Below are 24,483 nucleotides of genomic sequence, written 5' to 3'. Positions count from 1 at the left end.
TGTTCATTACAGTAAGCTCTGCGTGTGCAACTTATTAAATCACAGCAGGATATGTTTGGGTTACTGGAAATCATGACGTGAAGGCCACAGTATGGTGTGCAAAACAAGCAGAAAATATTATCTGTGTAGAATGTACAAAGTATTAATTTTGACAACCACTATATGGAGTAATAGAACGAACGTCCGGGTCGTGTCATTGCAAACACACAGCTGATTCTGTTGCCCTACAACTTACACACTTGATTTACGTAATAAACCTATCAAGTCTTTAATTTGAGTCCCAACCACAACGGAGTAATTAGAACGAACGTCCGGGTCGTGTCATAGCAAACACACATCTGATTCTGTTGCCCTACAACTTACACACTTGATTGACGTAATAAACCTATCATCAAGTCTTTAATTTGAGTCACAACCACAACGGAGTAATTAGAACGAACGTCCGGATCGTGTCATAGCATACACACATCTGATTCTGTTGCCCTACTACACACTTGATTGACGTAATAAACCTATCATCAAGTCTTTAATTTGAGTCAGGTGTGTGATTACTAGGGAAAAAACAAAAACTGGCACCGCTTGTGTTCCCCAGGACCAGGATTGGAAAACACTAGCCTAAACTGTGTACGAGGTGGTAGACTGGTAGCCTTAGATTAAGAAGGCTTGTTTATCCTCTTGTTCTAATACAACATAAGGTACTCAATAAAAATGTAAAGCAACTAAATATAGAATAATTTCTTATGGCTGATATACTGGCTGATATATTGGTTCAACCCTTGAATTAAGGCTCCTGTTAAAACACACCAGAAATTAAAATTTCAAGCAGATTAAATGCAAACGGTTAAAACATACAAGAGCCCAAAATGAAATGTTTTATACTTATAATATGTATCCAAACAAGCAAATATACATCAAAAGCCACTCATTTTATTCATCACCTGCCTCACAAAACTCCCAGGATTCTCTGCTGCACAGAAAATGAAACAACAAAATGCTTTTGAAAAAAGAGAGACAAGGGTTTTACTTCCCATAAAGTAAAACGCAGTTTTTTTTCTCTAAAGAAACGCCCCGGTCACATGATCCTCTATCTGCCATACATACTTGTTTAAAACCCTTTAGATCCCATAATGGCCGTCAATGGCCTTTTAGATTCCCATAGTGGCCGCAGACAGCAGTGTTCCTTTAACAATAATATTTGTGTAAATATCACAAAATATACCTGATAACAACATGTTACTGTATTCCTGTAGATGTTGCCATTAATAAGAAAACAGAAAAAGGGTATGTTGTATTTTTTTTACTTTTTATAATTTATTTACACAAAATGCTAGCAGCAAAGCGTCCGCAACTTTTTACGTTAGAAGAGACTGTTTCTGTGTTGTTTGGTGATACGAAGTTGGAAACGTCCTTGTTCTTTGAAAGCAATAATGATGATAATGATTTCCTCCCCTCTGACTGCTTTGCTTGCCGTAACTTGGGTGGCCAGTGGGGTGGCAATGCTTCACCCTTTGCCACCATGTAGCATCACATCTGGTTGTGAATCAGTACAGGTGGTGTTTTACAAATATCATTATCAGCTGAAGTCATTAAAGCATAATCGTTTCTTGCATTCATCAAGCCATTGCAGCCCTCTTCGTTGGATCTTGGTCACGTTGCAAGCCAACTTGGTCACCACTTGGTGCAAAACTACAGGATATTATAATTTTCAGCCTCAGGTTTCCCCTCAAATTCACCCAGACATATACTCAGCAAAAAAAGAAACACCCTCTGACTTTCAACTGTTTTTACTTTCAGTAAACTTAATGTGTGTAAATATTTCTATGAACACTAAAAGAGTCAACACCATAAGACATAAACTAAAAATGTTTCACAGACATGGGACTAACAGAAATGTGTCACTGAATGAAGGGAGGCTCAAAATCAAAAGTATGCGGCGTTGTTGCTTGTGATGTCTGGTAAGGACCTGCCTTACAAGAGGCCTACAAGCCCTCAATCAGTGCTCAGACTGTCCGCAATAGGCTGAGAGAGGCTGGACTGTGTGTTCCTGGTGTGACTCGGGCAGTTGTTGTGGCCATCCTGTATCTGTCACCCAGGTGTGATATTCGGATGTACCGATCCTGTGCAGGCGTTGTTACACGTGGTCTTCCACTGCGAGGATGATCAGCTGTCCTTCCTGTCTCCCTGTAGCACTGTCTTAGACGTCTCACAGTGCGGACATGGCATTATTTTTTATGATCTGTGCGTATGTGCTTACTATTATTCTTATAGCCTACATAAGAATAATATAGAAGGCCCGGGATAGCTTGTTCGGCTTGGCTTGGGCACAGGATCATATCCGGAGATACCTGACTCCTACTTGTGTACTTCTCACTCAAAGTTGGTTATTTTTTAACTGTAGAAATGCTTGGCCTTGGTTCACCTAAAAGCTGCCGCTGGCGATGAAAAACCTTCATCATCTTCTTGTCCCGCTAAATTGCTAGTTAATTTTTATCTTTGGAAATAAAGGAATACAAACTTGCACTGTATTTAAAGTACTATCTTGTTTTATCCTACATTAGACCATAGCCATTTTGTACTCTTAAATTAATAAATTATTCAAAACTATTTCAAATGGATTTGTTTGACTATTCTGAGAAGTACAGTCTTATGTATTATGCTTTGTACGACAGTGGCTATTTATATATTATTAAGGAATTGTAACTATTATAAGAACTGAAATGCCACTTCTACCATGTGTTTGTATTGTAGATTGTTTAAAACAGGTCCCGGGTAAGACGGCTGTCAAATTGCGCTGTACTGATTTATAGGGCCTCTATGACATCAGCCCATGTTCGATTGTATGTGTGGGTAACTATCGAAACAACAACGCTTTGAATAATAATTGGTGATCAATCAAAGTGGGATCAATTATCATGTTTGGTAACCTAAAAAATATCCTGTTCCCAAACATTTTCTATGCTTACTATGATGCATGTTTCATGCACATGCTTAGCGCTCTTTTAGTAGCAGACGCCCAGAAAATGGGTCCGCATAGCCCCTGGCGCGGCTACACCGGCCGAAGCTATGCCTTTGGCTTGCGATTGTTGTCCATCTTAATGTTAGGACTGCTCCAAGGCTTTCATCTCTAGTTGGAAATGCGTTAATATAGTGTGCACACAACGAAATGAGCGATCAAATTGAAGTTAATGCCTTTTGCATTGGCAGGACCCCTTATTATTTTTGCAAACAATTGCAAAGGCAGAGTGCATTGACTTCCGAATAAGGGTCAAAGGTCAAGTCTGAGCTCACGATTTGTATGTATATAAATAACAACTTTAAAAAACAAAGAATTGCCACATTCCATGCACCAAGTTAAATACCTTGTCTGGTGCATCAGAAATAAAAGTACAGCACCATCAGAACCATCCACCTTGCTCACCTCCTGGGGAAGCCAACATCATATCTAACCCCATTCTGTTTTCTGTTTTGTAAAGCAACAGAACGAGTTTCACTGAGGTCCTTGCCTTTTGCTGTGATCGTGTCAGCGTTTAAATTCATGTGCTCTTCCATAACTGAAGACAAAGTAATTATTTCCTCCTGCGAGGTGTAGGTGCCATATCCTTGAATCAATACACTGAATATACGTTGTGTGTTCGCTGATGCTGACTTGGGGCCTGCTACAGTGCTGCCATTTCTATCTAATGTCTAATTAAGGGTACTAAATGTGCCATATTGCACACTCCGCCCCTATCCTTTGGAATGCAGCTAAATGCCCTCTCATCATAGCTAAGATAAACTAATTTAAGTAGGGCACCTAGAGCAGTGAAATTGGCCAGCGTTACGTCAGAACAACTGCTGTCTCCTAATTTTTTATCAGAGGGGGCAGGACAGGACACATCAACCGGGGAGATCAATCCATTACATGACCCTGCATATATTGATGTTATGCAGACACTTAATGTACAAGCATTTAGAGAAAACGTAGAGTATAGAGTAAACCCACAATGTTTCTTACAATTAATGGTAAATGGTTGATTCTGGAGCGGGTTATTCTGTCCTTAGGGCCCAGGAATGGGACCCGCTTCCGAAATTGAGTGGTAGAACTATAATATTGTAGGTGCTAGTGGAGGACAGACCACTGAGCGATTTACTACCCCTCTGTCGGTTGTAGACAACGAGGGCCAGCGTTACCCAAGACATTCATTTCTGTTTTCCAATTGTTGCCCAGTTAATTTGTTAGCCAGGGACTTGATGACACAGTTAGGGATCACACTAGAATGTTCAGACAAAGTCATGGGAATTAAACGTACTGTTTTGCAAGCAGTTCAAAATGGTGCGCAGCCTGTTGATTATTGTTATTCGTGGGATTTAGAAAGTACAGTGCCTAGAGCTGTTTCACATGAGTTGGTAAATTAGGTGATGAATAGAGTAGAAACAGGTTTGGTTCTGTTTATGGATATGAGCAACTTGCGTTGCTCAGCGAATGTTTCGGAAAGTCAGGATTTTGGTTTTGAGAAAGTGTGGTTTGAAGATGGTAAAAGTGATTTTTTTGATGGGTGAATATGTACAGTGGGGAGAACAACTATTTGATACAGTGCCGATTTTGCAGGTTTTCCTACTTACAAAGCATGTAGAGGTCTGTAATTTGTATCGTAGGTGAAGCGGTGAAGCTCAGGGATCTGAGCGGTGAAGCTCAGGGATCTGGGTCTCGACCCCTCTATGTGCAGATGGATCCTGAACTTCCTCACGGGCTGACTCTCATTACTGGTTCCCCCCAGGGCTGTGTGCTGAGTCTGCTCTTGTACTCCTGGGTCTGCAGTAGAGAGAGTTCCCAACATCCGGTTCCTTGGTGTCAACATCAGCGATGACTTGACCTGGTCTCATCACTCTAACATCTTGGTGAAGGAGGCCAGGAAATGGCTCTTCTTCCTATGCCGATTAAGAAGATTCGGCATGGATTCCCGGAGGGTGATTAAAACAGCAGAGAGCATCACAAGTTCTGGCCTGCCATCCCTGCAGGATCTCTACACAGAAGGAGCAAACAGATCATTAATGATCCCAGCCACCCATGCCACGGACTGTTTACCAAACTCCTGTCAGGCAGAAGGTACAGGAGTATTCATTCCAAAACAAACAGGCTTCGGGACTGGTTCTTTCCTCAGGCCGTAAGGCTGCTCAATTCAGGTACCCCTCCTCCCTTTCATCCATAGTCCCATGAAAACCTGTCACTTTATATCATGCTCATCTGCCAATCATATCATGCACACCTGTCACCTTTTCACTTTTACATTGCACTACGGTTGTACAGTTGTATAGTTATTATTATTGATGCATGTTTTTTGTATAGTGTTATTATTGATAGTTTGTGTTATCTTCTTATTTATATATTATAATTACAGTTACTTTTTAACTTTTAACTGCAATGTTGGGAGTAGGAAAACCAAGCATTTCATTGCCACAACTTATTTCAAATTACAAATAAACCCTTGAAACTATTGAACACACAAGTTTGTACGCATCATTGCCTGTTAAACAATTCTACCAATTTGGAGACAACATTCTCACGTTAATCGCTGTTGTACAATTTGATAAGATGCATTTACAGATGTTTTGTTTTCCAGAAATAATATTTTGCTGTCAACGAATCAGTGTTGTTCATGCAAATTTATGCTTCACATTCTGGGTATGTTTGTAACTTTTTGTCATATAATGCAACTCAGAGGTTAATGCTGATCTAAAATACCCATTCTGATTTCACAAACTATCATTGATCATACATACACATGTACCAAAGTCATCAATTTTATTTTTAACACTAGCGGGTAGCTGACGTTTGCTAGCGGTTAGCTGACATTTTCTAGCTAGCTACAGTTATAAATCAACCAACTTTTGCAGCTCTTAGAATTCGAGTCAACAAGAGAAGCTTGCAATGCAATGCATGTAGTGTTCCTTACCTAGCAAGGTGACTGTTCAAATGCTGGTGTGAGTTCAAATGCTGGAGAGTACGGAAGTCACGTGCAAAAACTCACGCTGGGGGGGTCGGTAAGGAATACGTGAAAAGGTTAAGTATATCTGTGGTGCATTATCTGTGTGTGAAATTAGGTCTTTTTGAACCTGACTGTATTGCATTTTGTGCGGGGAGATTATTATCTATTATTGTGGACCGTTATAATGGGCGGATCTGATCTTAAGACCCTTTTCATGTTAAAATAAGAAACCCTCTTTATATCTTACGTAAGGAATTCTGTACTTGTTAAAATGGTACAAACCCATTTTGCACAAACACTGCAAAACATGAAAGGTACCACCCACTGGTTATCTGTTGTACACAATTAGAACTGGTCGTAACATTGATTGCCTGTGGGATTAAACATTTCAGAACCCTGGCGCCCTATTGTTAAACCTCAAAGCCACCATAAAATACAAACCACACACCCCCATACCATATTCCATCCCCCGGATTATGCATAAAGGAAGTTACAACCCCTAACATACTTCACACAATAAGTACCACCCCAGAACACATCACACCGGAAGTCCCACCACCGCCAAGTGTCAATCAATCATCCCAAAAGTGACAGAAGCATTCCTATATTAACTACTCACAGAGACTGTAGATTATTTTCCCAAGTAAAACTTTATTCAAGATTTGCAAACCTAGAGCCGTTAACAACACTCTCACCAGAGTCAGGTCAAGAGCTCCCCATTGAAAGTTGAGCTCAGGCCTATATACATTTAGTACAGCCCACTGTGTTCCCTCCCATGCATGGTGTTGTGGACATTTCTGAAACCTGATGCATTATTACTGATTAAAGGACTGAGTCCCATCCCGATGGAATTACCATCACAATCTGGGAGCCCGTCCTTGGTTCCTTACCCTGGTGTCTCTGATCATATCCTAGCTGGTTATCCGTGCACGGCCGGGGACTAGGTCCCTGGAGCCTTATATGCCCCCCCACTCGTGGACTGGCTGCAAAAGGGATGAGCACGAGGGCGCCCGGCTTGTATGATTTTTGGGATTCATCAGTACAGGTACTCAGGCTTAAATTTAGTACTAAGGAGGTTAGAGCGCAATACAGTTGCGGTTGGACCACGAGGGTTAAAATCTGCAGTTGAGGTTAGACTTTATCGTTTCAAATCTGCAGCAAAAGTTTGACTTTTTGAGAGATTGGATCTCTTTCGATCTACAGTAAGGGGTAAATTGGCAACATGGGCCATGACAGAACCAACTAAAATGATAAATATGTGAATTAATTACCTGAGGTTTATGGCCGTTGGTGGATTATGGCCGAGTTGTCCTGTGGAAGTTACAGGAGGTATTCTATGAGGTTGTTCGGAAAGTAGGTTACGGTATGTAAAACATGGTGACTGATGGAAGCTTTGGGAAAGTTTGTGTGAGGTTTATTGATCTTTGTTGTATTTAAATTTTTTTGCTCAGGTAGATAGATCGTCCCCTCTGACAGCCCTCACCTTCCCGCAGAGTTTCCAGCGATCGCTGGGACTCCTTGCGTTGTCCCATCACGCCTGGAGGCACTGCATTGTTGGAGTCGTACAGTCGACCTGGCCAAGCCTGCTGGAGGCCGACCGGACGCCGTTTGGATTCGCTCTATGGACCTTTTCGTTGGGACCGTGGTGGTGCTTGCTCCACTTTGGAAGTGTTGAGGGAGTCTACGCCGGTCAAGAAATGGTCCAGAAGTGGGGAGTTTGCAGCGACTGAGATCAACGAAGTCTACAGACCCGGGGTTGAGGAAGTGACTATGCTAACCGTTACGTTTACATTTATGAAGCTACCACTAGACATTCGACTGGACATTGGATTTGGGAAGATGCCTGTGCGAATCAAGACAACGGCTGTACAGACGTATTGTTCCCGCAAGAATAGAGACAATTTCGGCTTCTCTTTGGCCTCGCTATGAGCGATCCAACGGGAACACACAAGGACGCTGACCCGCCTGGGGGAGTGGTGCTGACGGTCAGAGGTGACAGACCAGGGAGCGTCTGCCGGTGAGCATATATTGATGTTGTTACACTTAATGTACAAGCATTTAGAGAACACGTAGAGTACCAAGTTAAACCCACAATGTTTCTTACAATTAATGGTAAACAGATAGAATTTTTGGTTGATTCTGGAGAGGGATATTCTGTCCTTAGAGCCCAGGAATGGTAGAACATTAATTGTTAGAGAACGGCATATTTGTTCCATGTCCGAACAGCCTCTCCCGGTTAAGATCTAACATAAGTTGGCCTGCGGTAATTGGACTGCGAGATTATTGGTCAGCTTATGGTTTGAATCAGTAGTTATGCTACTGAAGTTGTGTATGCGCACGCCGAGTGTGTTTGTTCTGTATGTGATTATGGCCTGAGTCATGGGCATTTGTCATTATCTGTCAGATCTGAAAGGAACCCAAACGCAGACCGGATGAGTGAAGTGCGAAAATTTGTTTAATATGAGAGGGGAAGATCGGGGAAGGAGAGGGGTAGGTTCGAGGGCAGGAGTAGGTGCAGGGTAGTCGTGGGCAAGCAGAGGTTCGGTACACCGGCTGGCGGCGGAGGCACAGGCAGGTAGTAGTCAGAGTAGTAGTGGGCGGGCAGGAGGTTGGTACACGGGCTGACGGCAGAGGTACAGGCAGGGAGTAGGCAGAGTAGTAGTGGACAGGCAGGAGGTCAGTACACGGGCTGATGATGGTCGTCAGGAAGATTCCTATAGTCACTGGGAGACAAGATTAATTAAGACCGAATAGCAAGTCTATTTCAGGATTTCATTATGAGCCGTAACACATACGAATGTGGATCAACGATCCGGCAGGGACTGGTCGTCAGGGCTCCTCAGATATACAGCTGGTGATGAGCCAAGCGGGAACAGGTGTGTGATTGGTAAGAGGGAACAGCTGGTACCGGCTCTATTCCAAAGAGTGACGCCACGCCCCTAATGCGTTGCCCCGACAACCTGGAGAAACCAAAACACGGCACCTCAAGGGAGGGAGGACGTAACATTATCTGTTTGTGGTCATCATATAGTAATGCATTTTTCCATTTTGGTATTCCCTGTGCACAAGGGTTCTGATTGGCTGCATTGTGTGTTCCTTGGTGGAATGTTTGTGTATTTGTTCGAGGTTGTTCGTTAATGTGGTTATTTTGCGAGGCCTACTTTTTCGCCCTTTGTGCCGAATCTGCGTAATTTAAATTTGCCTTCTAGTGTTGTGCTGGTGGCTGGCACACGTGGGAGTGTTAGCCTGCTAACTTAGGATTGTATACGTGAATAATGTCCTACATTTCATTGGAGGGATATTTTGGAAATTGGTATAATGATGCTCCTCTAATTTGGTGAAATCTGATTTCGTAATGAAGGGTTAAAATAGTGTTTTCTCTATCCTTGTATGGAGTACAATGCAGACCATGGCGAAAGTTTTTAATATTAAGATAACAAGCTGTTTTCCGTGTTAAGACTGGATTCGCAGCCTATATAGTCATAGCCTGCAACAGTGGGCAAAATAGCCAAAGCCTGTTTATTCCCCAAATAGCCAAAGCCTGTTTATTCCCTGTTTAAGTAAAACTGTAAAATTAGACGTCCTGTTGTGGTTCTGCTTTCAAGTTTGCAACTTAGAGTTCAAAGCAAATGAAATAGGTACTTAAAGAAGTTATGTGAATAATCTTGAGAAAGTAATTCTGAGAGGTACAGACCCCCTGGAGCGCTTCACTCACTGAGGGTTTCGGTGTTTAAAGGTTAGGCACAGTGAATTGTAGTCACTGAGGGAAAAGTGAATTTTTGGTTCTAGTAAAAGTCACTTTCGACCCGGCCGTTAGCTATAGAGCCTTTAGCTAAAACTGGTCATCTTGGCATTTACAAGGGAGAACACACAGATTCTCCTGACCGGGCTCAACAACAGCTGTGTCTGCATTTGAGCTATGAAGGACAACACCTTGGAATATACATCCAACTTTTACGTTCTGTTACACCGGCCTGCCAAGAAATGGTTCATAACTGACTGTCTGATGTTTGGAGGAGCAGAACATTTGTGATGACTTTGGAAGTACATCTAATTGGAACCATGGAGAGGACTTTTCAGTGAATTGAGTAATTGGCATGAGAGGACTTTGTACCAGTGACAAATTGAAGGATGTATTCGGTGATAGGGGTTTACACACCCACGTGTCGATGCTACATATCCCATCCTGTCAATACATGTGTCACTTGATTTCATTTTCTTTGACCAATGAATTTAACATAAAAGGATTTGCTGTACTATGTTATAAGTCTGTATAATGACAATGTGTGATCTTGGAGTTTATACGAAGGTAATCGTCTAGAAGAATGTAAATGAGGATCCAGACTTTTCGGATTTGTTCCGTTCTCTAATCATTAGGGTAATAATATTGACTGGGTCATGTTGTTAAAGAGTACTGTTTTGTTGCAGTTTACATCCTAATGAGTGAAGTGTTTAAGGTTTGATACCAAGGTTTGACATGGTATTAAGAGGATGGATTGTTGTGGAAACTTCTGAAACCTGATGCATTCTTACTGTTTAAAGGACTGAGTCCCATTGTTTAGATAGGTAGTAATAGAACAAAAGGAATGTGGTCCTTGGGGGGAAGTATGGTCAATTGGCCCTTTAGGTAAACACAACAGTAAACGTTATGGCAGGAAGGATAAGGTGGGGGAGAACAGCATGTGACTTGTGGGATAGGACAAAGGGAATGTGTTGTATTGACATAAGACAGATGGGCAGCATCTTACCACACCCCTTTTCCTTCCTTATATACTGTTGAATGACCTGTATAGAGTTAGAGACTCCTCAGACGATTATGTTTGTAAGCGTTCGACGCGTCTCTCTTATTCGCAAATAATTAATAAAACTGTTAGAATGTGCCAAGAGAATTTTGTCTCTGTTTCTTACTCCTTTAAGAGTGTCGATCGATGGAATTATCATCTCAATGGTTAGACTACATGTCTCACAGCTGCTCTGTGAACTTCGGCCTACCATAATAACAAAATGCCTGCAGCCCTTGAGAAGCTTTTAACCAAAGCTTATAGTTATCTGCTGTAGGCACATCCTGTACAAGTGTGCAGAGCTGAAACACACAATGGCCTTACTAAATTACTTAGATTATACTTAGAATAAGCAATATGATTTAATTGTACTATGGAGTAACACATTTCCACCACATTCCCTCCTTTTGAGACTAAGTCTTAACAATAATTTTTTTTAAACAGTAGAAAAAATATACGTTTAGGGAGTCGTTCCTCTATCAGTGCAACACTTGTAAATAACAGCATTCGTCTTATCAAGCTTCCAACCCTCAGAGCAATACATTTCACTTTCTACATAATAAGGGACGGAAATCACATAGCAGTCGAATGTACATCATACAATTCCGGTAATAGCACAGATTATCATTTACCATCAATTGTCATAAAACTAATATTGATTAGATGCTAAACAATCAACTTTCTTTTAATAATGCATACAGTTTTCATCCCATATCATAAGGAATGGGAGGCTTTTAAATACTTTGTGTTGCAGTCACAAAACTACTTTCAGCGAGCAATAGTCATGTTGACTTGGTTTCGTTTTTGTTTTTGCCGATGGTCTTCTTTTTGATCCTCTGTAAAATCCCATAACAGTCATGTGCCTCCTGTTGACTCACTACACTGGGCCCCTTCTGGGCCTGATGTCTACCATAGTGGCAAAGTCACGCTTGAAAACTAGGTCTGGTCTTGTATTCTATGTCAGTGTAAGTGGGATTATGTGGGGAAACAATGGGAACAAGGCGTGTGGTTCATCAGCATCCACTAGCTCTTCTCATGTTGGTGTTTCCTGTGGGCTTTTGCCCAATTACGCTGTTCAGCGGTCCTACTGTATCGGCTGGGGGGGCTGTTATTTGCTAGACTGTAGTCTTGAGCCCACCATGTGCTTGCGCTGAGGCAGCTATTATTTAAATCCTGCCGTTGGACAATGGTGCTGCTGTTGGTTCCTAGTGGTTCTCTGTTGTCGCCTGCCTAAGTTATGATCCAGAACAAAACCGGCGATGAAGGCTGTGAACGTGACTTTAAGCATGCTGTCCTTATTCCTCCATGGCCATCGTAGTGGTCATCGTCCTTGCAGCAGCTGATAAATTGTTGTCAGGATTGTATGGCCTATGCAACCACCTATGCTGATGCCAGTACTTCCTACGAAGGTCCCTCAAGACAACCCAGTCACCCCGTTGGATCATGTGGAGTGGTCCTCTGTTTGGCTCAGGCAGGGCTGCTTTCACCCTAGGATAAATTGACTTCAAGACAATAACTTACCATCTTGTCATCGCAGCCCTGCAACATCAGTCTATTCTGTGGGAAAGAAGTGGTGATTATCCTCATTGGTCTGCCTATAAGAACCTCATGAGGAGAAAGACCCCTAGTGCAATGCCTCGCATGTACGTTAAGGCAAATGGGATCACTGTTACCCATGACCACTCTTTCTGAGCCAAAAAATTGGTCAATTTGTTTTTTAGAGTCGGATTAGCTCTCTCAACCAAGCCACCACTGTCCGGATGTTAACTACAATGTGTGTGCAGATCTATCTTCAGACGTGTGGCGATGCATTGAATTACATTATTTACAAAATGACTATTTACAATTTTGATGGTTGAATTATTTTCTCGTAAACATATTTTTTTTTACAGCGATGGCTATTGCATGTTTGCATGGAAATGCTTCTACCTACTTGGAGAATGCATCCACCATTACCAGGCATTATTTGTTTCCCTGGCAAGGAGTCAACTCAAAGCAATCCATCATTAAGTCCTCAAACAGCCCTTCAGGCCTTAGGTGGGTCGTGTGGGAGAAATTTTATCTAGCCTTTCAATTCGACTCCTTAAGAGGTCCATTGTTTCTACTGGCCCTATTGTCATGTAACTCTGCCTCTCCCTTCATATACCTACTCCCCACTTTATACCCAAAAGATATTCATCCTAACCATGTGTTACCTCCTGTACTTCCACTTGCCCTGTCTGGCAAGATACAGTGCCACGTTGTCTAAAGCCCTTATTTGGTCCTCAGGAAGTAATACAATGGTATGAGTAATTGTCTGAACTTCCATAGGTTGAGATTACAATGATAGATTTTATATCAGCAGGAGGGATCAGGTCATTCGGGAGAGATTCCTTGCATGCAGACTCTTTCCATGCAGCATGTTAAAACTTATTAAATGACTCAGCTATACTAAATTAAGGTTTCTTTGTGTTATTAATCTAGCAATATCTATGTGAAATTCCATAGAAGCCATGTCAGCTACAGTATTATCTTTAGAAACGGGATCAGAGGCCTTAGTATGAGCCTGACATTACCTTATAGATGGGATCAGAGACCTTAGTATGAGCCTGACATTACCTTTAGAGATGGGATCAGAGACCTTAGTATGAGCCTGACATTACCTTTAGAGACTGATCAGAGGCCTTAGTATGAGCCTGCCATTACCTTTAGAGATGGGATCAGAGGCCTTAGTATGAGCCTGACATTACCTTATAGATGGGATCAGAGACCTTAGTATGAGCCTGACATTACCTTTAGAGATGGGATCAGAGACCTTAGTATGAGCCTGACATTACCTTTAGAGACTGATCAGAGGCCTTAGTATGAGCCTGCCATTACCTTTAGAGATGGGATCAGATACATTAGTATGAGCCTGACATTACCTTTAGAGATGAGATCAGATACATTAGTATGAGCCTGACATTACCTTTAGAGATGGGATCAGATACATCAGTATGAGCCTGACATTACCTTTAGAGACGGGATCAGATACATTAGTATGAGCCTGACATTACCTTTAGAGACGGGATCAGAGACATTAGTATGAGCCTGACATTACCTTTAGAGATGGGATCAGAGACATTAGTATGAGCCTGACATTACCTTTAGAGATGGGATCAGAGACCTTAGTATGAGCCTGACATTACCTTTAGAGACGGGATCAGAGACATTAGTATGAGCCTGACATTACCTTTAGAGATGGGATCAGATACATCAGTATGAGCCTGACATTACCTTTAGAGATGGGATCAGAGACATTAGTATGAGCCTGACATTACCTTTAGAAATGGGATCAGAGACATTAGTATGAGCCTGACATTACCTTTAGAGATGGGATCAGAGACATTAGTATGAGCCTGACATTACCTTTAGAGATGGGATCAGAGACATTAGTATGAGCCTGACATTACCTTTAGAGATGGGATCAGAGACATTAGTATGAGCCTGACATTACCTTTAGAGATGGGATCAGATACATTAGTATGAGCCTGACATTACCTTTAGAGATGAGATCAGATACATTAGTATGAGCCTGACATTACCTTTAGAGATGGGATCAGATACATCAGTATGAGCCTGACATTACCTTTAGAGATGGGATCAGAGACATTAGTATGAGCCTGACATTACCTTTAGAAATGGGATCAGAGACATTAGTATGAGCCTGACATTACCTTTAGAGATGGGATCAGATACATCAGTATGAGCCTGACATTACCTTTAGAGATGGGATCAGAGACATTAGTATGAGCCTGACATTACCTTTAGAAATGGGATCAGAGACATTAGTATGAGCCTGACATTACCTTTAGAGATGGGATCAGAGACATTAGTATGAGCCTGACATTACCTTTAGAGATGGGATCAGAGACATTAGTATGAGCCTGACATTACCTTTAGAGATGGGATCAGAGACATTAGTATGAGCCTGACATTACCTTTAGAGATGGGATCAGATACATTAGTATGAGCCTGACATTACCTTTAGAGATGAGATCAGATACATTAGTATGAGCCTGACATTACCTTTAGAGATGGGATCAGATACATCAGTATGAGCCTGACATTACCTTTAGAGATGGGATCAGAGACATTAGTATGAGCCTGACATTACCTTTAGAAATGGGATCAGAGACATTAGTTTGAGCCTGACATTACCTTTAGAGATGGGATCAGAGACATTAGTATGAGCCTGACATTACCTTTAGAGATGGGATCAGATACATTAGTATGAGCCTGACATTACCTTTAGAGATGGGATCAGAGACATTAGTATGAGCCTGACATTACCTTTAGAGATGGGATCAGACATTTGCACACAGAAACAGACTCTGGTAGCAGGATAGTCCAGTAGATTAGCAAATAACCTAGAGTGACAGATTGTCTGACCAGATGCTGTTAGGAACCCACGCTGGTGCCACAGAGTACCAACGTTATGCTGAAGTGATGGCATATGCTACCAAGGGCTCCCCTTTAGGGGAACGCTGGCCTGAGCCATCCATAAAAAACTCAAGATCAGCATTATCTGCTGTAGAGTAGATAATGTGTGAGATACTTGAGACAGAAATTACGTTATTGACATCTCAAACAAAAAAATAATATCACAGTAGCCATAGATGTTTGTTTGTTAACAGTTCATCTTCCCTTTGCACTGGAGGTCTGCGATGGCAGGAAGCTGGGCACCACTGATGTGCAGGGCTGTTTTCATCACCTGTTGCATGGCCTTCTGGATGGCTACGGAGCAACCACTAAACCCCACTGTGGTGCAATTTGTCAGAATGCGCTCGATTGTGCAACAGTAAAATTTCACAAGTGTATATTCAGTGTATGTGGTCCTCTTATGTACATTTGTTTATGTTTAACTCAAGTAAAGTTTATTTGTCAATCATTCATGAATTTGTTAATATTACTCTGATATTTACTTCAATTCAGTCTAATTTGAACTATTTCACTCTGCTCTCTTTAAGTTACTTAAACAGAATATTATGATATTTGTGAAGCAAGAGTTGAAGAGGTTCAAGACAATCCTGTGCTCAGATCTCCCAGAAGGATTTAAGAGCCAGAGACAGGATGAGGAAGGTATGAACCCCGAAGATAAGAAGCAGGAGAGCAGTGCCAAAGAGGGGGCTCTGAAGATCACACTGCAGGTCCTAAGGCACATGAACCAGAAGGATCTTGCTGACTCACTGGTGAAAAGTATGAGTTGTCTGATTTCACTGTTAAATGTTCCAAATTATATTATAGTGGCCTTGAGACAACATATAACATAATTTAACATTTAGAAAAGAAAAAGAAGAGACAGATAGTTACAAATAGCGTAATTCCTCTAAGTTAATTAATTCATAAAACACTGTAGGCATTTAAAGAGACAATATCATGTGTAATTTCAGATGAGCTTGCTGTGATTTGCCAACATGATCTCAAATCTATCCTGAAGAAGTTTAAGTGCTTATTTGAGGGTATCGCAAAACAAGGGAACCCAACACTTCTCAAAAAGATCTACACCGAGCTCTACATCACAAAGGGTGGAAACGGAGGAGTCAGTAATGAACAAGAGGTGAGACAGATTGAGACAACAACCAGGAAACAAGCAAGACCAGAGACAGCGATCAAATGTAACGACAATCTTCAAACCCAAACCTATCAGAACTGTGCTGACAAAGGAAGTAGTTGAAATTGGAACACTCTCTGTGCAGAAGTTTATTCTGGACTGGGCTAAAGGAAAAGCCATTTAAGATGTACAATTTGTATTGTCCATCCCTCCTAGGGAGCTGAATGTGATGAAAGGGGAAGAACTCAATTTGATTCAAATAATCAATCATGTCTCAAATGAAACCAAAAAAAGAAAAAAAATATATAAAGTTATTTTCATCTTTGATGGCTTGGATGAGTGCCGACTGCCCCTTGACTTCAAGAACAACAAGAGCTGTTATGATGTTACAGAGTCGACCACAGTGGATATGCTGCTGACTAACATCATCATAGGAGATTTGATTCCCTCTGCTCTCCTCTGGAAAACTACCAGACCTGCAGCAGCCAATCAGATCCCTTCAGGGTGTGTTGACCAGGTGTTGAGAGGGTTCAATGACCCACAGAAAGAGGAGTACTTCAGGAAGAGATTCAGTGATGAGGACCTGGCCAGCAGAATCATCTCACACATAAAGACATCAAGGAGCCTCCACATCATGTGTCACATACCAGTCTTCTGTTGGATCGTTGCTACAATACTTGAGCACATGTTGACTAAAGATGATAAAGTAGAGCTGCCCAAGACCCTAACAGACATGTACTCACACTTCCTTGTGTTTCAGTCCACACACAGGAATGTGAAGTATGACAGAATAAAGAGAAAGATCTGCACTGGAATAAAGAGAGTATTCTGATACTGTGAAGACTGGCTTTTCAGCAGCTGTAGAAAGGCAATCAGATTTTCTATGAAGAAGACCTGAAAGAGTGTGGCATTGATATCAATGAAGCATCAATGTACTCAGGAGTCTGCACACAGATCTTTAAAGAGGAATGTGGCCTGAACCAGGACCAGGAGAAGGTGTTCTGCTTTGTCCATCTAAGTTCAAGAGTTTCTAGCTGCTCTATATGTGTTTCTGTCCTTATAAAAATAAAGATTCTAAGGATGAAAAACAATTGACCATTGTAAGACGACTGCCCTGGAAAGTACCTGAAAAATATTTGGGGTTTCTTCACAAAATGACATCTTCTGGGACTCTCACTGGAATGAAATCAGAAGAATTTACAAGGTCTACTGACAAAGACCAGCAGCTGCTCACAGAGCCATGAAGAAACAAGTACATCAAGGAGAAGATCAGGGAGAATCCCTCTTCAGAGAGGTGCATCAATCTTTTCCACTGTCTGAATGAACTGAATGACCATTCTCTAGTGGAGGAAATCCAAAGATACCTGAGTTCAGGAAGTCTCTCCAGAAAAAAACATGGTGGTCAGATCTGGTCTTTGTGATACTGACTTCAGAAGAGGAGATTGATGTGTTTGACCTAAATAAATATTCTACATCACAGGAAGTTCTTCTGGGATTGCTGCCAGTTGTGAAAACCTGCAGAACCACTCTGTAAGTACAGTCATGCAAATCCGCCCCCACACACATGCATACAAACAAACACATACATACACACACACACACACACAAACCATCCACTTATGTCTTCAGTGTAATTACTGACTGAGAACATTTTCTAAATAGGAAGTTATATTCTAGATTCATGTATAGGCAATGTAATTTTTAAAGGTATGCCCTGAAGTAGAGTTCACATGAAAATTATGTAATCTATAGAGGATATTCTAATGTTATTCAGAACAATTGTTCTTATTGTGACATCATGATAATCTCTTAGCATTTCACTTTATCCATTTGGTTGAGAATGTTTTATTAAGACCCCTCCATGAACTGCCACCTTAATGTGGTGGAGGGGTTTGAGTACCCGAGTGACCCTAGGAGCTATGTTGTCTGGGGCTATATGCCCCTGGTAGGGTCTCCCAAGGCAAACAGGTCCTAGGCGACGGGTCGGACTAAGAGCGGTTCAAAATCCTTTAATGATGAAAAACATTTTGAGGACTGTGACGTTGCCCGGTATGGTGCAGCTGGGGCCCCACCCTGGAGCCAGGCCCGGGGTTTGGGCTCGTATGCGAGCGCCTGGTGGCCGGGCCTTTCCCCACGGGGTCCGGTCAGGTTCAGCCCGAAGGAGCGACGTGGGGCCGCCTTCCCGTTGGCTCACCACATGCAGGAGGGACCATAAGGGGTCGGTGCGTAGAGGATTGGGCGGCAGTTGAAGGCGGGGGCCTCGACAACGCAATCCCTGGACACGGAAACTAGCTCTAGGGACGTGGAACTTCACCTCGCTGGCGGGGAAGGAGCCTGAGATTGTGCGTGAGGTTGAGAGGTTCCGACTAGAGATAGTCGGGATCACCTCTACGCATGGGTTGGGCTCTGGAAACACACTCCTTGAGAGAGGATGGACTCTTCACCACTCTGGAGTTGCCCATGGTGAGAGGCGGTGGGCTGGTGTGGGTTTGCTCATAGCTCCCCAGCTCTGCCGCCATGTGTTGGAGTTTACCCCAGGTGAACAAGAGGGTCGTTTCCCTGCGCCTACGGGTCGGGATAGGTCTCTCACTGTTGTTTGTGCCTACGGGCCGAATGGCAGTGCAGAGTACCCGACCTTCTTGGAGTCTCTAGGAGGGGTGCTGGAAAGTGCTCCGACTGGGGACTCCATCGTTCTGCTGGGGGATTTCAACGCCCACGTGGGCAACGACAGTGACACCTGGAGGGGTGTGATTGGGAGGAACGGCCCCCCTAATCTGAACCCGAGCAGTGTTCAGTTATTGGACTTTTGTGCTAGTCACAGTTTGTCAATAACGAACACCATGTTCAAGCATAAGGGTGTCCATCAGTGCACGTGGCACCAGGACACCCTAGGCCGTAGGTCGATGATCGACTTTGTTGTCGTTTCATCTGACCTGCGGCCGTATGTCCAGGACACTCTGGTGAAGAGAGGGGCGGAGCTGTCAACTGATCACCACCTGGTGGTGAGTTAGATCCGATGGCGGGGGAGGAAGCTGGACAGACTCGGCAGACCCAAGCGTACTGTAAGGGTCTGTTGGGAACGTCTGGCCGAGTCTCCTGTCAGAGAGATCTTTAACTCCCACCTCCGGCAGAGCTTCGACTGGATCCCGAGGGAGGTTGGAGATATTGAGTCCGAGTGGACCATGTTCTCCACCGCCATTGTCGAAGCAGCCGCTCGGAGCTGTGGCCGTAAGGTCTCCTGTGCCTGTCGAGGCGGCAATCCCCGAACCCGGTGGTGGACATCTGAAGTAAGGGATGCCCTCAAGCTGAAGAAGGATGCTGTCAGGTCCCTGTACGACCGAAGCAGGAGCTTGGTCTGCATTGCCGGCAGTACTTTAGACTTGTTCCCAGTGCATGTTGGACTCCGGCAGGGCTGCCCTTTGTCGCCTCAGTCGGAAAAGGGTGGCTTGCCCACTTCAGGTTGGTGGAGAGTGCCTGCCTCAAGTGGAGGAGTTTAAGTATCTAGGGGTCTTGTTCACGAGTGAGGGAAGGATGGACCGGTAGATTGACAGACGGATCGGTGCAGCTTCTGCAGTAATGCGGTCGATGTATCGTCTGTCATGGTGAAGATAGAGCTGAGCCGTAAGGCGAAGCTCTCGATTTACCGGTCAATCTACGTTCCTACTCTCACCTATGGTCATGAGCTTTGGGTCATGACCGAAAGGACAAGATCCCGGATACAGGTGACCGAAATGAGCTTTCTCCGCAGGGTGGCTGGGCGATCCCTTAGAGATAGGGTGAGAAGCTCGGTCAACCGGGAGGAGCTCAGAGTAGAGCCGCTGCTCCTCCACATCGAGAGGGGTCAGCTGAGGTGGCTTGGGCATCTGTTCTGGATGCCTCCTGAACGCCTTCCCGGGAAGGTGTTCCGGGCCCATCCCACCGGGAGGAGACCCCGGGGAAGACTTAGGACACGCTGGAGGGACTATGTCTCCCGGCTGGCCTGGGAACACCTCAGTGTCCCCCCGGAAGAGCTGGAGGAAGTGTCTAGGGAGAGGGAAGTCTGGGCATCTCTGCTTAGACTGCTGCCCCTGCGACCCGGCCCCGGATAATTGGAAGAAGATAGATGGATGGTTTATTAAGAATTGTGTGTGATGGCAGGTTAATGAAACAGCTGACACACCCACATCCCACTAGTAGGGGGTTTATTTGGAGTGTGACATTGAAAACAGAATTTCAGAAAAATAAAAAGCATATCACAGAATTTGGCTAAAAATAACAGCTTTTACTGGGCCATACACAAGGAGGATTTTAATGGAAGAAGCAGTTTGTGAAATCATGATTGACAAAGACCAGACTTTCAGGTTGTGGAATCACAGGGAAAGCCTGTAGTTCTCTGGTCTCAGCTCTGAAGTCAAACCCCTCACACCTGAAAGAACTGGATCTGAGTAACAACGATCAGAAGGATACAGGAATGGAGAAGCTCTCGGGTTTGCTGAAGGATCCACAATGTAGTCTAGAGACTCTGAGGTGAGTAACAATAAAAAACAACACAACTGTCAAAGGGGAATGTGAGGAATTTTTCCACAGAAGCAAACATTTATCAGATTAACACTTCCTGATTGAGTGAGCAGTGTGATAAGAATCAGAACCTCTTGGTGAAACATGCTTATAGTAAATGTCTCAATGTTTTGACTATCTCATAACTTCTGTGTGTATGTTGAGATATGGAAAGGCTTGATTATTGATTAGTAATTTGATATATTTTGAAATAGAAAATGTAGATGAGTGGGTAGAGAAACCTATTTTTTTTTTTACTTTTGATGGATTTTAATAAGTGTTCGTCTCACAAGTAGGGACCTATAGTTTCAGGATCAATGAGATTGTGGATGGAATCACAGAATCCAGACATAAACATTGAATTCTGTATTTAATTATTTCAATATTAATAATAGTTGCCATTGCATTTTGTCTTCCCTAAAAGTGCAGTAAATCAGAAAGGACATAGGGCTCTATAAGCAGTATGTGTGTGTGTTGTTCCTTAATTCTACCTCAGTGGTTGTGGCAGTGTGTCATATGATTCTGCATTTGGAACTTGTCACTCACTGTGCATAATGTTACTGTTGTGAAAAATGTCCAGAGACAAATTTGCTCAAAAGATAAAACAAGGAAACTACACTACTGGTGCAGAAGCAGAGCAATATTTCTATAAAATGTCATTCTGTGTAAGTTTAACCAGCACAGTCGACTGCTAAGGTAAGATTTCTGCAGCAACCACCTCCAATCAAATGTAGCCTACCCGCAAAAAACAATTAAATTAAGGATCTTCACCTATTCAAACAATATTACCAAGCATATAAACTCTAGTGAGGCAAGGCAGGAATTCATAGATGACTTTGTTGAGGTGTGTGCAGATGCTGATATAACCTACCTCTTAACAGTAGTTCAACACTGGAGCACTATGCCAGAAACCGTCGAGAAGTGACCCACATAACTGTGTGTCATAATCCACAGCCCAGCGGTTATATCCATGGTACAGCCAGGCAGAGTTTCAGAAAATAATGTTTGGATAAAGGGCAGGTTGGATTGCATTTCTAGGCCTAACAATGTTTTTCTAATGTAAGTTACTTCTTAAATAATTAGACAATATTATGCCTCTGAAGTAGGCTACATTTCAGCTGCCAGGACCCTCCTCTCTATCACTTAGTGTGAACCTCTTTACCTACCAGTGGTTCCCAACCAGGGGGACTAGGACCACTTGGGGTACTTGTCCTATCCACAAACGTACTGTGTACAAGATTATTCGCTAAACGGTTATACTGTTACCTACGTCTGCACCTGCCTGTTATTGTTATTTATCTCAGACATATATACATGTGATCAAGATAACATGATAAATATATTTAATCTCATTTTGTGACACACCTTAGTATATGTGTCGTCAGAGGTTCATTTTCCTCTTCTGCAAAGTTTACAATGCAGTTATTGACCAATGACACCTGAACTGCATGTTACAGCAGCAATTTCTGTATTTGTGTGTTCATAGTTTGTGTTGGGTTGAGCATTTCATTTTATCCATTTAGGTGAGGATGGGTTATTAAGAATTGTGTGTGTTTGCAGTTGAAGAAACAGCTGACCCGCCCTCATCCCACTATAGGGGTTTTAAATGGATGTGTGACATCATCACATCACACATCTTCTTCTGCTTATCCGGGGCCGGGTCACGGGGGCAGCAGTCTAAGCGGAGATGCCCAGATGTGTGATATAGAGAACCTAATTATAAAAAGATTAAATGGATTTTACAGAATTTGACAAAAAAGAACACAGATTGAATTGGGCCCTACAGACAGAGGATCTTAATGGAAGAAGCAGTTTGTGAAATCATGATTGACTTTTTCCAGACTGTCTGGTTGTGGATTCACAGAGAAAGCCTGAAGTCAAACCCCTCACACCTGAAAGAACTGGATCTGAGTAACAAGATCAGAAGGATACAGGAGTGGAGAAGCTCTCGGCTTTGCTGAAGGATCCACAATGTAGACTTGAGACTCTGAGATGAGTAACAATAAACAACAACACAACTGTCAAAGGGGAATCTGAAGAATTTTTCCCCAGAAACAAATGTTTATCAGATGAACACTTCCTGATTGAGTGAGCAGTGTGATAAGAATCAGAACGGCTTGGTGAAACATTCTTTTAGTAAATGCCTCAATCTTTTGATTATCTCATAACTTCTGTGGGTATGTTGAGATAAGGAAAGGCTTGATTATTGATTAGTAATTTAATATTCTGAAATAGAAAATGTTTACTTGTGTTCGTCACACAAGTAGGGACCTATAATTTTAGGATCACAGAGATTGTGGATGGAGTCAAAGAATCCAGACATAAACACGTCATTCTGTATTTAATTGTTTTAATATTAATAATAGTTACCATCACATTTTGTCTTCCCTAAAAGTGCAATAAATCTATACTGCTCTAGAAGCAGTATGTGTGTGTGTGTTGTTCCTTAATTCTACCTCAGTGGTTGTGGCAGTGTGTCATATGATTCTCCATTTGGAACTTGTCACTCACTGTGCATAATGTTACTGTTGCGAAAAATGCCCAGAGACATACAGTGGATATAAAAAGTATACACACCCCTGTTAAAATGCCAGGTTTTTGTGATGTAAAAAAATAAGACAAAGATAAATCATGTCAGGCTGTTTTCCATCTTTAATGTGACCTATAATGTGAACAATTCAATTGAAGAACAAACTGAAATCTTTGAGAGGAAAAATAAAAAACTCAATAACAATAACCTGGTGGCATAAATGTGCACACCCTTAAACTAATACTTTGTTGAAGCACCTTTTGATTTCATTACAGCACTCAGTCTTTTTGGGTAGGAGTCTATTAGCATGGCACATCTTGACGTGGCAATATTTGCCCACTCTTCTTTGCAAAAGCGCTCCAATTATGTCCGATTTCGAGGACATCTCCTGTGCACAGCCCTCTTCAGATCACCCCACAGATGTTCAACTGGATTTAGGTCAGGGCTCTGGCTGGGCCATTCCAAAACGTTAATCTTCTTCTGGTGAAGCCATGCTTTTGTGGATTTGGATGTGTGTTTTGGGTCGTTGTTGTGCTGAAAGGAGAACTTCCTCTTCATCTTCAGCTTCCTATCGGACACCAGTTTTGCCTGGTATTTGGAACTGTTCATAATTCCCTCCACCCTGACTAAGGCCCTGGTTCCAGGTGAAGAAAAACATCCCCAAAGCATGATTCTGCCACCACTATGCTTCAGTGTGGGTATGGTTTTCTTTGGGTGATGTGCAGTGTTGTTTGCGCGCCAAACATACCTTTTGGAATTATGGCCAAAAAGTTCATCCTTGGTTCCATCAGACCATAACACATTTTCCCACGTGTTTTTGGGGGACTTGATGTTTGTTTTTGCAAATTTCAGCTGGGCTTGGATGTTTTTCTTTGTAAAAAAAGGCTTCCGTCTTGCCACCCTACCCCATAGCCCATTCATATGAAGAATATGGGAGATTGTTGTCACATGTAGCACACAGCCAGTACTTGCAAGAAATTTCTGCAGTTCCTTTAATGTTGATGTAGGCCACTTGTTAGTCTCCGTGACCAGTTTTCTTCTTGTCTTTTCATCAAATTTGGAGGGACGTCCAGTTCTTGGTAATGTCTCTGTTCTGCC

General features: G+C 42.6%; 1 protein-coding gene across 1 annotated transcript in view; it reads left to right on the top strand.

The window, feature by feature from the left end:
- Window positions 1-15,753: 15,753 nt before the first annotated feature.
- The window catches only part of LOC117595152 (ribonuclease inhibitor-like), a gene marked incomplete at its 3' end in the record, with an annotated part of 53,668 nt that continues 44,938 nt past the window's right edge, over window positions 15,754-24,483 (top strand). The window contains exon 1 of the mRNA XM_034294951.1: window positions 15,754-15,964. Within this exon, the coding sequence (XP_034150842.1) occupies window positions 15,754-15,964 (211 nt within the window). The remainder of the gene's footprint in view (window positions 15,965-24,483) is intronic.

The sequence above is a fragment of the Esox lucius genome, chromosome 11, assembly GCF_011004845.1.
Source record: "Esox lucius isolate fEsoLuc1 chromosome 11, fEsoLuc1.pri, whole genome shotgun sequence".
NCBI lineage: Eukaryota > Metazoa > Chordata > Actinopteri > Esociformes > Esocidae > Esox > Esox lucius.
This window is presented reverse-complemented; position numbering and strand designations above follow the sequence as displayed.